At 50.1% G+C, this 16266-nt stretch overlaps 1 protein-coding gene across 1 annotated transcript in view; it reads left to right on the top strand.

Annotated features, from left to right (window-relative positions):
- Nucleotides 1–169: 169 nt before the first annotated feature.
- Nucleotides 170–16266, top strand: part of LOC111144011 (SURP and G-patch domain containing 1) — a 32088-nt gene continuing 15991 nt past the window's right edge. Inside the window, exons 1-7 of the mRNA XM_022498071.1 lie at nucleotides 170–215; nucleotides 2115–2289; nucleotides 7511–7611; nucleotides 10059–10259; nucleotides 12339–12462; nucleotides 12995–13095; nucleotides 14039–14162. Coding sequence (XP_022353779.1) covers nucleotides 194–215; nucleotides 2115–2289; nucleotides 7511–7611; nucleotides 10059–10259; nucleotides 12339–12462; nucleotides 12995–13095; nucleotides 14039–14162 — 848 coding nt within the window. The 5' untranslated portion in view covers nucleotides 170–193. The remainder of the gene's footprint in view (nucleotides 216–2114; nucleotides 2290–7510; nucleotides 7612–10058; nucleotides 10260–12338; nucleotides 12463–12994; nucleotides 13096–14038; nucleotides 14163–16266) is intronic.

Here is a 16266-nt window from a genome sequence, read left to right as displayed (position 1 = left end):
TGTGGTCCACAGGACTGAGAACAGACATTGCAAATAGGCTGGAGTTTGTTTTTCTTGGGGAAAGATTCCAGGTATCAACTCAGTGGCTGGACTTGCTTCGGGGACACGGACTACATCTCCCATCAGGCCATGCGCACTATAACAAGCCTTTTCAAGTGGAACCGGAGCATTGTGGGATTGTGTGAGTCTCAAGATGGACAACCGGGATGTTGCAGGTAACAGCCCCCGCCTCCCTTCAAGCGCCCGGCTGGGGCAGCGGGGCTATGCGTCGCGGTTTCGTCTTCCCATCGGGTCTGCCCCGACCCACGGGCCCCTCGCCTCAGTCCCTAGGGCGGAGGCTTCTGCATCTTCCCCGTCTCCCGAGACCCCAGACCCAGTTGCTGCCTCCACCGCCGGGTTTGCTGTGGGCGCCTGGTGTTCCATAAAGGCCGCCCCTGGGTCGGCCCTGCTCTCCCTTTCCCGAATAATCGCCTTCAGGACTGTTCAGAGCTCTGTTCCCCGAAACAGCAGCAACCTTGGGCTGTCCTGCGCCCCTCTGTTCGTAGCAGCCGTGATCTGGCCTGTGTCCACTTTGCGAAAAAGCTGCTTTTTCGAACTGCTCTAGCACCCTATCTACACACTTTCTCGGTCTTTTGAGCCCCCACTTTACCACAGGTCTTGCCCTTCACTCTCTCCTAGCCCTAGCGGCCCCCGGCCCCCAAGACTGGGATGCATTCATTCAGCAAATACTGTGTGCTAGGCACTATGCTAGGTGCTGGGGATGCAGTGGTAATCCAAAAGGGTCCTACTTTCCTGAAGGTTATTTTCTGCTGGGCCGTCAGACAATGCACCCAGAGGAAGTATTTATAAAGACACAGGTTATAATGATGTGAGAGAATCGGGGTGGAGGCTGCTGATATTGGGTGGTGAAAGAAGGCCTTTTAGGCAGAAGACGGCAGCTATGGGAAGGCTTGGAGGGCAGAGCTCTGCCCTCCAGGCCTTCCCACACAAAGGGGTGACAGCCAGTGCAAAGTCTTTGGGGTGTGACGGGGTTGTCATTTTGAAGAATGTCAAGAATGAAGTGGAAGTGAGAAGGGGAGTCTTTTCTCACAGGGCCCTGAAAATCAACTTTCAGAATTTGGATTTTAGTCTAAGTCCCATGAGGAACCTTTGAGGTGTCTTCTCCATCTTTACACTTCCCACCTTCATCTTAAGACACCATCATCCTCCAAGACACCATCCAAGCCTCCTTGTTGGTCTTCTTGCTGCCATCGTGCACTCGACAATTAGTATCCAGAATGATCTTTAAAATACTGTTTGTCAGCTTAATACTCCTCTGTTCCTCCATAGAGCCCTTAAAGTAAAACCTAGACTCCTCCATCTCGCACCCCCCACTTTCATTCCTTAAACAGTCCGCTCTGGCCACAGTGGGCCCTTGCTGGTCCTTGCATATACCAGCCTTCTTTTTGCCTTAGGTTTTTGTTTTTTTTTTTTTAAAGATATTTTTAAATTTATTTGACAGAGACACACAGAGAGAGATAACACAAGCAGGGGGAGTGGGAGAGGGAGAAGCAGGCTTCCTGCTGAGTGGGGAGCCCGATGCGGAGTTCGATTCCAGGACCCTGGGATCATGACCTGAGCTGAAGGCAGCCGCTTAACTACTGGGCCACCTAGTGCCTCATGCTTTAGGTTTTTGCAACTGCTTATTCTGCCCAGATAGCTCCCCAGGTGGCTTTTCAGGAGGCTGGCCCTTTATCTTTCTGGTTTCAACTTAAATGTCTTCTCTTCTAACAGTTATTTTCTGGCTGCCCTAGCCGTATAGGTGCTCATCTATCATTCTTCTAATCCCTTTTTTGGTTTCTAGCAAAGAGCTCTTATCACAATTTTACAGCTGCTTTTTGGGTGTAAGTCTATTGCCTTCTTCGCCCAAGGTGAGACCCACATTGGCAGAGATCCCTTCTCTGGTTGAACTGAGCACCTGGTACATTAGCTCAGTAAATATTCATGGAATAAATCAAGAAGTTGACATTTGAATGTCAGTTGGTGCAGGCAGCCGCAACTGGGCTGCTCCTGTAGCAGCCGCTGTACATGTATATGGAACAAAGATGATTTCTGATCTGAGTTTTTCTCCTCAGGAAAGGCTAACCGGTGGTTTGGGGTTGCTCCTCCCAAGTCCGGAAAAATGAACATGAACATCCTTCACCAGGAAGAGCTCATTGCTCAGAAGAAACGTGAAATTGAAGCCAAAATGGAGCAGAAAGCCAAGCAGAATCAGGTGGTCATCAGCCCTCAGCCCCCACATCCTGGCGAGTAAGTTCCCCCTGCAGCTGGGCTGGGGTCTTAGAGGGTCACTGGCAGAGGGTTTTGTGTTCAAGGGCAGTCTGGGTATTCTTGCACCTGGTCACAACCTGGTGATGCAAGGAGTGACACAGATGCTCTGTTTCAGAAGGCTCAGATGGCAAGAGAGAAACAGGTGTCATGTGGGAGCTCAGAGGATGGCCTGCCTATATTCACCAGTTATTTACTGCTGACCAGCTGTGGGCTAGGGGCCAGGGATGTAGCACGGAACAAAACCCCAGACTCCCATCTCTACCCTTTTGGGGCTCATGGTCTACTAGCGAAGAGGGTGCCAGTTCTACCCCCAGAGCTGCCAGTGGGTAACATGAGGCAGTGTGTTCCCTGGTGCAGGAGCCACTGTGGGGGCCCAGCAGAGGCTCTCCGTTCTCAGAGCCAGCCCACTGAGGAAGCAGGGAAAGACCTCTCTTGTAGAAGGCAGGAAGGAAAGAGAGCCCTCGTGTGTCAGGCGGCTCAAGCTGTTGCATCAAAGTGGTTGTCTCCTAGCCAAGCAGGAGGAGGAAGAATGCTCAGGGCACCCAAGAGTTTTGAGCAGGGCTGGTGTAATTAGGATGACGAGATCCAAGAATTTCAGGGTGGAGATTGACAGTCAGAGAGGCAGGCCCCTTCCTCTGGGGTCTGAAGCGTGGAGTATGTTAAACCCTCTACAGAGCTGTCTCAGCTCCCACCTTTTCTAAGAATCTGTGGCACGTCATTGAGGGCAGGACTTAGACCTTATTCTTTTTTTTTTTTTTTTAAAGATTTTATTTATTTATTTGACAGACAGAGATCACAAGTAGGCAGAGAAGCAGGCAGAGAGAGGAGGAAGCAGGCTCCCCGCTGAGCAGGGAGCCCTCTGCGGAGCTCGATCCCAGGACCCTGAGATCATGACCTGAGCCGAAGACAGAGGCTTTAACCCTCTGAGCCACCCAGGCGCCCCCTTAGACCTTATTCTTTTTTTTTTTTTTTTTTTTTTTTTTCTTAGACCTTATTCTTAATGGGAACTCAGAGCCTGGGATCTCCAAGGCACTTATGAATGTGGGGACTGGATATGGAGTGATCTGTCAGTCAGTGGGCTTGTGGCTCTTACCCAAGGGTTATAGAAGGACTTGCACAAGATGGGAGAGATCTATAGACATGCTTCCAAGTAGGTCTCCTGGAAGCAGCTGGATCCCAGCACCAGCATCAGGCAGGTGGATGCATGATACAGGTAGCTTTGGAAATAAGGTTATTTCTTTAACTGTAAAAGCATAGAACAACAAGTGTTAGAATTTCTCACTGAAGAAATAAACATTCAAGTTGCCTCAAGGCAACCATTTTGCTAACCCTAACCCTAACCTCATGTCTTTGCTTTGTTTCACAAAATTATGATCCATTTCATGTGCTACTTCCCCCTCAACTTTTTATTTTATTTATTTTTAAAAGATTTTATTTATTTATTTGACAGAGAGAGACACGGTGAGAGAGGGAACACAAGCAGGGGGAGTGGGAGAGGGAGAAGCAGGCTTCCTGCTGAGCAGGGAGCCCAATGTGGGGCTTGGTCCCAGGATTCTGGGCTCACGACCTGAGCCGAAGGCAGACACTTAACGACTGAGCCACCCAGGCACCCCATCCCCCTCAACTCTTTAAAAGAAAAGCTTTTCCCTGGATCGCAACTCTTTAGAACCATTGTAATTTTTAAGTTTTATTCTTCCTAAGATATAATTAATATGTCATAAAGTTGGTCTTTTTTTTTTAAGATTTTATTTATTTATTTGACAGATAGATCACAAGTAGACAGAGAGGCGGGCAGAGAGAGGAAGGGAAGCAGGCTCCTTGCTGAGCAGAGAGCCCGATGCGGGGTTCGATCCCAGGACCCTCAGATCATGACCTGAGCCGAAGGCAGAGGCTTTAACCCACTGAGCCACCCAGGCGCCCTTGGTCTTTTAAACTATACAATTTAGTGATTTTTTGGTAAATTCACGATGTCATGCAACCATCACCAATATCTAGTTCTAGAACATTTGTGTCATCCCAAAAGGAAACTCAGTACCCATTTGCATTCACTCCCTATTTCCTCCTTCCCCAGCCCCTGCCAGCCCCTAATTTACCGTCTTTGTGGATTGATCTACATATTTTAAACATTTGGCCTTTTATGCCTGGCTTCTTTCACTGGACAGGATGCTTTCAAGGTTCATCACTTTTTAGAAAGCGTCAGGACTTCATTCCTTTTCATGGCCAAATAATATTCTGTGTGGATGGACCTTGTGTTGTTTATCCTTTTATCAGGAGCCAGAATTTTTTTTTTTTTTTAAGATTTTTATTTATTTGACAGACAGATCACAAGTAGGCAGAGAGGCAGGCAGAGAGAGAGAGGAGGAGGAAGCAGGCTCCCCGCTGAGCAGAGAGCCCGATGTGAGGCTCGATCCCAGGACCCTGGGATCATGATCTGAGCCGAAGGCAGAGGCCTTAACCACTGAGCCACCCAGGCACCCCAGGAGCCAGAATTTTTAAAGGCTGTGTAATATCTCTTACCATCTGTTAATGGGTGGTTTTCAAGTGGGATTCATTTGCTGCTTGCTGCTGCCCCGAGGTGTTTTCTTGTTTTTCATTGTCTCCACCTTCTTTCCATCCCTCTTGAGGGAGATATTCATAGTATGAGGACAAGGGCAGGGTCAGCAGAACCTTCTCCTTTGTATGGGGGAAAAAAAAACTTTACAGGGGTGCCTGGGTGGCGCAGTCCATTGAGCATCCAACTCTTGGTTTTGATTCAGGTTGTGGGTGATCTCAGGGTTGTGGGATCAAGCCCCACTTCGGGCTCCACACTTGGCACAGAGTCCACTTGATACACTTTCTCCCTCTCCTCTGTCCTTCCCTGCTGTGCTTGCGTGGACTCTTTCTCTCTCTCTAAAAAATAAATAAATCTTGGGATGCTGGGTGGCTCAGTCGGTTAAGTGTCTGCCTTCGGCTTAGGTCATGATCCCAGGGTCCTGGGATCCAGCCCTGCATCCGGCTCCCTACTCAGCTGGGAGTCTGCTTCTCCTTCTGCCTACTCTCTGTCTGAGAAATAAATAAAATCTTAAAAAAAAAAAAAGTAAATCTTTAAAAAAAAAAAACTGCACAACTTTACGTATATGTGGCAGACTTTATGGAAACTGAAGGAGAGGAATACGAGGCAAAACCAAAATGAATTATAACGCTGCAACCCAGAAACAGTGCTGTTAGCATTTTGTTGGTTTTTTTCTTTTTTTTTCCTTTTTTTTTTTAAGATTTGTGAGAGAGAGAGCAACAGAGCATGAGCAAAGGGGGGGGGGGAGGAGCAGGGGGCCCAAGGCAGATGCTTAACTGACTGAGCCACCCAGACACCCATCAGTGGGTTCTTCTTTTTTTCTCCCTCTCTCTCTTTCTTTCAAGATTTTATTTATTTATTTGACAGAGACATAGTGAGAAAGGGAACATAAGCTTGGGGAGAGGGAAAGGGAGAAGCAGCCTTCCTGCTGAGCAGGGAGCCTGATGTGAGGCTCAATTCCAGGACCCTGGGATCATGACCTGAGCCAAAGTCAGATTCTTGATGACTGAGCCACCCAGGCACACCTTGATGTTTTTTCCTAACAATTTTTTTTTTTTTTAATTTGACACAGTGGGGGAGGAGAGAGCAAGCACAAGCCCGCAGAGTGGCAGACAGGGGAGAAGCAGACTTCCCGCTGAGCAAGGAGCCGAATGTGGGGCTCTGTCCCAAGGCAGCTGCTTAACCAACTAAGCCACCCAAGCGCCCCTAACAATTTTTAATTCAAATATTTTTTTGACATAAATAAGGCCGCATTGTAGTTGTCTGGTTTTCTTTAGGGGTGGGGTTGGAAGGGTAGGGGGAGATGGGGAGGGAGAGAGAGAATCTTAAGCAGGCTCCGTGCAGAGAATGATGTCGGGCTCAGTCTCACCCTGAGATGATGACCTAAGCAGCAGTCAAGAGTGGGATTCTTAACCACCCCTGTAGTTTTATATCCTGCTTTTTTTTTTTTTTTTCATTTAACGTTGCATTTTATTGCTTTATCTCTAGAATTTTCGGTTTTCAGGGCTGCTTCATCTGCCCAGTGGAAGTCCTGTGATTTATTTAACTAGTGCTACTTGTTTCCATTTTTAGTTCATTATAACAGATTTTTAAAAGAATAAGACTTTTTAGAATTTTACAATTTTTAGAAGAATAAAACTTAATTTTGAAGGAAAAACCCTAGGCCTGTGGGCTCCCTGAGCCTTTACCAGTTATTGGATGTGTCACTGTAACAATAATGATAATTATGTTATAATAATAAGATATGTAATATATAACAATTATATAAGTACTAGTAATAACTAATAACAAAAGTTAGAGGGTTGTGTGGCCTTGAAAGCAACATATATGAGCAATTTCTGAAGTTTGGGGCAGGGTGGTATGTTATAGTAGAAACCGGAAGAAGTAGGATATATACTATGATTGTAGCCTTATTTCCTTCTATTTCTAATTAGGAGACAAATAAAAGAAATATACCAAAGAGTTAGTAATGGCTATTCTGAGGGAAGAGACTCTTCTGGATGTTTCCCTTTGCTTTCCATTTTCCTACGTTCCTGTTTGCTCCATAATAAACCTCCCTCACCGTTATGATCAGGAAAAATGAATTTGAATTAAACATTTGGGCTCCTGAGTTTGTTTTATTGCTGACTTGTTGAAAACAGATGTTTAAGCATAACTTTTGCAAACAAAAGAGAGTGTAAAAATAGTAAGAATATAAAATCCCCTTTAATTCTTCTACCAAATTATTGCTTTGGGTGTTTTGGTGTGCACCGGTGATACCCACAGAAGCGCCGTCTGGCTCAGGCCCTGAACTGCAGTCACGTGTGGGTATAGACACACAGGCCCTGCCTAGGAAATCTCTGATATCTAGCTGAGGAGATAGACATGGGAGCCAGGAACAGCCCAAATAGTTAACAAGGACGCAGGTGCTATGCAGGCGGGGCAGGTGCTTCTGAGCTGTCAATATAGATAGTATCACTTTGACTGGAGCAACATTATTCCATTTTACTACGAAGGCTGCTCTGTGCACTTAGTAGTCCCCACTCTCTGGGGGAGGGTTTTGGGTCCCACTAGGTGAGAATGTGGGATGGGTGTGGGGCTGAGATGGGAGAGACAGACCCCTGCCCCTCCTCTGTGGCTCACCATCTCTGTCCTCTGTCTTGGGTCTAGAATTGCGAATGCACACAACTCTTCCGTTTCCAACAAGTTTGCTAATGATGGCAGCTTCTTGCAGCAGTTTCTGAAGTTGCAGAAAGCGCAGACCAGCACAGGTGAGTGCTCTCACCCATTTCCTGAGTCTCCCTCTGCTGCGACTCACCCTGCTGGCTCTCTCCTCTGGGGGTCCCTAGGCATCACAGTAATAGCAGGCCCCGCCTCACACTTATTCCTCTGATCCCATATTGATTGGGATGAATTCTGTTCATCCTACAGTACCTGACCAAGGGGAGAGCATAGACCCATCCTTCAAGGTGCTTACCCTAAAGGAGCAGAGACACATAAGCCAGGTTTCAGTCTAGCGGGCAGGGGCCTGACTAAAAACGCCCCGGGTGTTGGGGAATGTCATGGAAAAGATGTGCCCTCCAGTTGGCCAGTGAGCTGGACCCTGGCTGGCACTCAGCGGCCCCTTGCCTCCTCCCCTGTACTTAAAATGCGGGCTCCCCTTGTTTTTCCCACTCCTGGAAGCTATTCCAAGTACATAGCCTTGAGAGAGTGCTGTGGTATTGAGAACATCTGTGAGTATATGTGACTGAACCCACTTGAGGTCTCTATAAACTTTCAAGATTTGGTGGGAGGGTGCAGGGATCCATTCATTTTGCTGCTGCCCAAGACAAGCCTCATATGTAAGTTCCTTTTGCTTATTACACCTACTTACTAACCTGGAGTGGTTTCCTTTTTCTGTGGTCTCTTCCTGCTCTCTGAGTATAGGGGCCAGTTTCAGATTACACCAGGGAAGCTCCCCTGAGGATTACAGACCAACATTAGGGCTGTGGGATCACATCATGGGTTAGGGCAGCAACTTAGGTTTGAGGGATGGGACCCTATCCATAGGTGGGAGGGCCACCTGGTCCATAGGAGCTCCATTGGACATGTGAGGTGTGAGAATCCCTCACTACAGGGAGTCCCCCCATATCTGGTTGTACAGTTTAACAGTCAGCTTAATTTTTTTTAATTTTTTTTTTTAAGATTTTATTTATGTATTTGACAGAGATTACAAGTAGGCAGAGAGGCAGGCAGAGAGAGAGGAGGAAGCAGGCTCCCTGCTGAGCAGAGAGCCCAATGTGGGGCTCGATCCCAGGACTCTGAGATCATGACCTGAGCCAAAGGCAGAGGCTTTAACCCACTGAGCCGCCCAGGCGCCCCTCAGCTTAATTTCTTAAAAATTTTATTTATTTTTATTTCAGAGAGAGCATGCAGGAATAGGGGGGAGGGGCTGAGCAGGGAACCCTACACAGGGCCCTGAGATCATGACCTGAGCCGGAGGCAGGTGTTTAACTGACTGAGCCACCCAGGCACCCCAACTTAATTTTTTTTTTTAAGATTTTATTTATTCATTAGAGAGAGTGGGCGAGGCAGAGGGAGAAGCAGACTCCCCACTGAGTAGGGAGCCTAATGCGGGGCTCAATCCTAGGACCCTGGGATCGTGACCTGAGCTAAAAGCAGACACTTAACTGATGGAGCCACCCAGGTGCCCCCTAATTTTGTTTTTTATTATTTTTTTAATTTTTTAAAAAATTTTGTTTTTTATAAAAGATTCATTTTATTTATTTATTTATTTATTTTTTAAAGATTTTATTTATTTATTTGATAGAGATCACAAGTAGGCAGAGAGGCAGGCAGAGAGAGAGAGAAGGGGAAGCAGGCTCCCTGCTGCGCAGAGAGCCCGACGGGGCTCGATCCCAGGACCTTGGGATCGTGACCTGAGCTGAAGGCAGAGGCTTTAACCCACTGAGCCACCCAGGCGCCCCAAGATTCATTTATTTTAGAGAGAGTGCCTCCATGGGTGGGGGTAGGGAAAAAAGGGAGATAGAATCTTAAGCAGACTCCCCACCGAGCGGGTAGCCTATAGTGGCACCAGATCTCAAGACCCCGAAATCATGACCTGAGCCAAAATCAAGAGTCAGATCATTAACTGACTGAACCATCCAGGCGCCCCTCAGTCAGCTTACTTTTAATGTAAGAAAGTTGCTGGCAAAACTGACCTTCAGTTTTTGTCAGTCTAAGAAATAGCTAAGAAACCTAACCTAACTAACCTAAGACGAAATTCATCCACAGAGAGGGAGGAAGAATGTTAGCCCTTCGATGCAGGATCTTAGGCCGGAAGCTGTGTTTGAAAAGCCCGGAGTAGGCTGTCTCCAGCTTGCCACCGGCAGGAGGAATGGTCATGGCCAGGTGTGGGGATTCAGGCCTGACCCAGAGGAGCTGGCACATCCCTGGGCTCAGATGTTAGGGAGTCTTCTGCCAGAGCTGCTGCCTGCAGAGCTCAGCCTTTCTGTTCCAGGCTGCGTGACCGTGACAAGTCATTCTTCTCTGAGCCTTAGTGTCCTCTTCTATAAAATGAGGATGGCGTCCTCTCTCAGTGCCCACCCCTTGCCAGTCACCATGCTGGAAGCCAAGGACTCAGCCCTACTTAATGCACTCACGCCTGCATGTTAGGGGAGAAGATGGGGAAATGTGCGTCTCAGACCTTGAGCATGGGTGTCTTTCTTTCTATGCCAAGATGCCCCACCTAGCACGCCCAGCGCCCCCACTCGTGTTCCCCCACGCACCACGAAGAGGCCCCCGCTCATCAGCAGCCCACCAGGCCAGGTGAAGAACTATGTGCACGCCAAGCAGCTGCCCGTGGCCAGCCGCCCAAGTGTCTTCCAGTCTCCTGATGAGGATGAGGAGGAAGACTACGAGCAGTGGCTGGAGATCAAAGGTAGGGTGCAGGAGCTGCCACCTTACTTTGACCACTGCCCTCCAGCTCCATGGGTGGGACCCGTGGTCAGCGGGGAAGGTGTGGCTAGTGGGGGGGAGGCACCAGCCCTCCAGGCTGAGCCGAGGGCCAGCATGGGACCCTCCAGGCTTGCGGGGAGTGAAGAAAGGGTGTGGGGAGCAGTGAAAGGGAAGTGTGGAGGGGCTATAGACTGTGGACTTTGTCCTGGGAGCCGTGGGATACATCCTCCACCCATGTGGGCTGGTCTGCAGCCAGGGCTGGGGCCTTCTCAGAGGAGCATTCAGTTATGTCTCTCCTTGTCCCAACATGAGAGGAGGAGCTTCCCTGCTTCCCCTGTCTGGGTGTGTGCTTTCTGAGCCCTCTGAGAACCACAGGCCTCTTCTCATCGTGGGTTGTTGTCCCCACCAGTTTGGGCCAGAGGTGCAAGCCCACAGGTTGGAGGACATGCTCTCCTGTCCAGGGGAAGGATGGTCATTTCTCTTGGAAAGTCAGTCTAGGCCTATCGTGTAGGAGGGTGGGGTGTGGCGATGGCAGCACTCCCACTGTGTCTGACTCCGTCTGCATTCGGAACAAGGCTTCAGTGCCTTCTGAGCTGTGTGGAGGCCTGGGCCATCTCTGCCCCAGCCAGGCTGACAGATTGAAGGAACCATATAGTTATGCTGTGACAGCCTTCAGACTTGTTACTCTCAGGGAGGGTGCTGGCTTGTGGCCATGCATCTGAGCAGATCAGGGGCCATTCATTGTCAGGATGGAGCCAGGGAGGGGGCTCTTTCCTGAGTCATCAGGGCAGCTCTGACAGCACCCTGCTGGGAAGCATTGCTTTGCAGGGAGCAGTGAGTGTCTCGAGGTCATTGAGGCCTCTTATGGGTTGCTATTGATGTGGCTTCGGAAAAGCACCTGTGCCTGTAAATGGCAAGCAGGTCAGTGTCATGACCAGGCAGTCAGGAAGAGTGTAAGGCTAGGGGGAAAGGTGGCTACAGAAAGTCCTTGGGATCTCTTGAGGGTCCTCCTCAGGCTCCAGGTCCCTGACCTCCCATCCCGCAGCTTCCTGGCAGCCAAAGCAATAAGAGGAATAAGTCTGGCTGCAGGTTTGGTGTCTAGCCCCTTGCTGAGAGCAGTGAACATTCCTAGGCAGTGGCAGGGAGAAATTTCTTCTGGAAGTTCTCATAAAAGGAACATGAGGTATAAATTGGCCGAGAGATGCCTCGGGAGCAGGCCAGCAATAAAATACAAAAACAAGTTCCACGCGGATCAAAGGGGAGGCTAATAAAACTACAAAAAGAACATTTCTGTAGCTCTGTTCACTGTAAAGGCCCTGAGGTAATGATTAAGCCTGTTGCTGTGAGCGCCCCTGGCACCCAGATGGTGGTCTGGAAACACACTTCCTCCCTCATGGACACCAGGACTTCTTGGAGAAATGGCTGGCTCTAGGTCTGGTCAGGAAGTGTATGAGATGACCCTGGAGCACCTTGTCCCAGCAGATAGCGAGGAGGCCATCAGAGACTCCTGGGGTCAGGCCCAAAGGCCTCGGGAGCCAGCTTGAAGAGGCTCTACCAGCCGCAGAGAGGACCATTGAGCTTCTGTGATGACGTTAATTGCAATGGATTGAAACCCAGCTGATATGTTTAAAATGGATTGAAACTCACTCAATGTGTTTAAGTCAGAGTTTGTAATGATACTTTAAAAAGGAATTTGTCATCTTTGAAGGGTGACAGGAAACCAGTTTGTTAAACCGAACCCTGGTAAATAAAAAGAATGAAGCATTTCAGAAAAAAGGGGGAGACTGGCTATGTTTTCTCACGTCTCTCTCCAAGCCTGGGGATCAGCCTGGTCACCCAGAGGCTCCCACACTTCTGTCCCGCCCAGTGTGTCTCACGAAGACTGTTTAGACGGCCTCCCCCCTCGTCACAGTGCTTTGTGCTTGGACCCAAGACACCCGACAACCTCCCGCATTTCACCCTCTTCTCCCCCACCCCTCTGTCGTTGTGGTCCATAGAGAGAGTGTGCCTGTTGACTGTGGGGTGTGTGAGTTGAACCCCAGTACTGACAGCCTCCTTAAAGTTTCACCCCCAGAGGGAGCCGAGACTCGGAAAGTGATAGAGAAATTGGCCCGCTTTGTGGCAGAAGGAGGCCCCGAGTTAGAAAAAGTAGCTATGGAGAACTACAAGGATAACCCGGCGTTTTCGTAAGTATTTCTGGGAGGGGAAGGCCACCACTACTTAATATTCTTGACACACAGTAGTACGTTCGCTCTTGTAAAACCCTACTCATTACTGAGGCTAGTCGGGGCTGGGGGCTTGCTTATGTGGGCCAGACACTGGTCTGAGTTTCCTAGTGCTTACTCACACCAGAGGCCACAGGGGCTCTGGTATGATGCGGAGGCTTAGTCTTAGGACCCATCAAGGTGTCTCTGCTCACCAGACTGCTTTTGTTTTGTTTTTGTTTTTAATGTTTTTAAGATTTTATTTATTTTGAGAGAGCACAAGTGGGCAGAGGGGCAGAGGGAGAGGGAGAAACAGACTCCCTGCTGGGCAGGGAGCCCGACGTGGGGCTCCATCCCAGGACTCTGGGATCATGACCTGAGCCAAAGGCAGATGCTTAACTGACTGAGCCACCCAGGCACCCCACCAGCTTGCTTTTGTACAACATTCTTCAGAAGCTGCTTGGGTCAGCCCATCCTGCTGCTCACCATTCTGTTTTTCGAAACTTCTCCCCAGGTTTTTGCATGATAAGAATAGCAGGGAATTCCTCTACTACAGAAAGAAGGTGGCTGAGATAAGAAAGGAGGCACAAAAGTTGCAGGCATCCTCTCAGAAAGGTAAGTGGGTGGAGGGGGTGGGAGGTTCTGGGGAGATGTGTGGACAAATCACATCCCATGGGGAAACGGGGTTCTGGGAGGCTCTGGTGCATGGGGTGGTGCCTAGGGCCCAGGTCTGTGCCCTCTCCGGCAGCCAGGGTCATGCTGGGGATGGCATTGCCCCCTTCACCAGTGGTGGGCGGTGAGGAGGAGTCTGAGGGCCAAGGTCAAGGTCATTGTTATGTTCAAGAGCACTGCTCTGCATGTATAGGGTGCAAAGGGGTGGAATGCTTGTCTTTTGGTTCTTGGTCATTTAAATAAATGTTAATGAGCTCCTGCTGCCTCTCTGGTACTGAGGACATAAAGACAAAAGTGCCTGACACTTGGGGAGGGGGATAGAGGACAGCCAGAATCTTGGCTGGTGAGCTCCTGCTGGGGTATGTATCAGGGGGCGGGGAGATGCTAGCTGGTTTCCAGTCATCATGAAGTAAAATCCCAGCCAGATTATGGTGGGTGGCAGGCGCACTGATGTTTAGGCCAAACACAGGCCACAGAGGTCAATATGTTTGTCTGTCTCCCACCGCCCTCTGCCCTCCTGCGCCTTCTCCCCAGGAGAGGAGGGCCAGGCCCACTTCTGTGTGTGACCTGGATGGGCAGCCGTGGCAGAAAGACTAAGGTGGGGCTCCCATCTCCCCTGCGGCCTGGCTCCAGACCTTCTCTCACGTTCCGTTCTATGATCTATGGGGTGGGAAGGGGCAGGGGGCAGGGTGGGGGCAGGGGCTCAAGATAATATTGTAATATTAACTCTGGTATTTGGTCCCAGTGCAGTAATCTGATTCCCATTTGCCTGTTTTTCTTTGCATTGTTCCTAAAATAAACCCCTCTTGTTGCCCATGGGGTTCTTAGCAGAAATTAGGCTGTTGGGTGTGGTGAGTTGAGCTCAGTACTGACAGCCTGCTTAAAGTTTCACCCCCAGAGGACGAAGAGGCCAAGAACCTTGCAGAAAAGTTGGCCAGGTTCATAGCGGACGGGGGTCCAGAAGTGGAAACCATTGCTCTCCAGAACAACCGCGAGAACCAGGCGTTCAGGTAAGAGGGGAACTAAACAAGGAGATGACCCCACGCACACCCTGATCACAGCTGCTACCCCCTGCCCCCAGTGGGTCCCACAGTCAGAAGGTGGCAGGGTCAGGCCCAGGAGCTCTGACCCCCAAGCCCAGCTCTGCCACCTGCATGGGCAATGATGAGCAACTATTTGTCAGAGCCTAAATCATCTCTGAGGCAGGCATGTGGGGACCCTTGGGGTGTTCTGTTTTCAACGTGCCTCATGGAGAAAGTCTCTGGTGCTCCCCCGGCTCCCTTTGTACCAAAGATGGCAGCCCTAGGCTAGGAGCAGGCTAGGGCCTTGGGCAGAAACTCCCAGAAGTGTTGTTCACTTTGTGCATTTGTAGGGTCAGACCTTTCCAGTGAGGGAATGGCAGGGAAGTTGGAATGGGGTACCTTAGGCTCTGTGAAGTGGGAACCGTCAGCCTGTACACAGGTTCCATGGAGGGCCTGGGACAAGCAGCCTGGCTTCCCAGCTGTCTCCAGCCATGCAGCAACATTCCAGCCCTCAGGCTGGGTGTGTGTTTACCCGTTCATTTGTGCTGTGGGTTCAGCACCTCTTTGCTGGGGGAGGTTCCTGGGGGGGGCAGGGCGTTGGAGTGGGGGCTGGCTAGTCACTGCTGCTGGGTAGGGACCACCGGGGACTTAGGAGGTGGATGCTCAAGTCGGTGTAGGGGCGATGCCCCGTGAGGATGTTTTTGGCCATGAATAACACGAATTCTGAGTGGGAAAGTGAGGAGGTGTCATGGCATGTGTAACGAAAAGTCCGGGGGCAGCAGTCTGTGCTAGTTGAGTCAGTGGCTCTAGATGCCACTGTGGACTCAGGACAAAGGAAGCAGGAGGAAAGCAGCAGAGATCCAAGTGCTGCGCCAGTGTGGCTGGCATGCAGGGCGAGCATCAGTGCGCGTGGGCCCTGGGCCTTGGAACCAGGCAGGGCCAGGTCCCAGAGGGCAGGTGTTCACTGACAGCCTCTGGAGAGTCTGCATAGAGAGTGACAGGGTAAACTGTGCTTCCAGGGGCACTGGCCATAGTCATAGGGGCAGGGATGGGGTCAGACACACCAGGTCAAAGCAGACCAGCAGAGGAGAAACATTGGGGTTAGGGGTACTGTGCGGGTAGAACCTTGGGGACTAGGGGAGGGAGGGCCAAGGGTCAGTGACTCAGTGGACGAGGGCAGGGGGACGGCTGCTGGGGAATTCAGGGATCTGTGTACATGGTACCTGGGCAGCCAGGAGCCCTTGTGGGGGCAATGGGGTGTTTGGGTCTGGAGTTCAAGAGAGGGGTCTGCCTGGCCTAGAGGTCCACCTGAGATCTCTTCACAACATCGTGATGCTGGCCAGCACTTTGCACCACCCAAACCAGCGTTGACTTAATATTGTAAGTCACTGCATTTTTTTTTTAAATTCTATTTACCTAAGTAAGGTATTTGCCTAACTAAGGACACTTAATTTACCGTCACTTGTCATAAGTAGGACTGACTATGAAAAAATCTATGGCAGGTAAGGCGGGCAAGGTTATGGATTTCTGTCAAGGCTGCGAGCCCAGCCTGCTCTCCTTGGTCAGAGAGGTCCAGGCCCCAGCAGCACCCTCCCCGGGGGTCAGAACTCAGAGATGCTCTTGGCACAGGCAGCTCTGGGTCCTCTGTGGGGATTCACTGGTGGTCACCCAGCTCATTGGGTGTTACTCTGATGAGGCCAGAGGGAAGAAGGGGTGCCAGGGCAAGGGCAGAGCCTGGGGTCCCTGATGGGGAAGTAGCCAAAGGTGAGCAGCATGATCTGTTTAATCTCTGCATGGAGTCAGGTGTGAGGCAGCTTCCTTCACCTCCGAATGTAACAGGAGCAGCTCCTGTGTTTGCCTCTCTTGGCCCTTCCCTGCCCTCCTGATTCCTCACACGGGCCAGGCACACCCCAGCGGCTCTGTGTTTTGGGAAACAGTCTGTAACAATGGCTGATCTATAAAGAAACTGGAAATACCCATTCCTTCAACCAGCCATCCCACTTCTGCGATTCCATCCCCAGAAATAATGTTAAATACAGCATCATCTGTAGTCTTGAAAAATGAGGCACGAATTGAATGTCGAGCCTCAGTG

The sequence above is a fragment of the Enhydra lutris genome, unplaced genomic scaffold, assembly GCF_002288905.1.
Source record: "Enhydra lutris kenyoni isolate GAN:26980312 unplaced genomic scaffold, ASM228890v2 scaffoldscaffold10, whole genome shotgun sequence".
Taxonomy (NCBI): domain Eukaryota; kingdom Metazoa; phylum Chordata; class Mammalia; order Carnivora; family Mustelidae; genus Enhydra; species Enhydra lutris.
The sequence above is the reverse complement of the archived record's forward strand: the minus strand, read 5'-3'. Positions and strand labels throughout refer to the sequence as shown.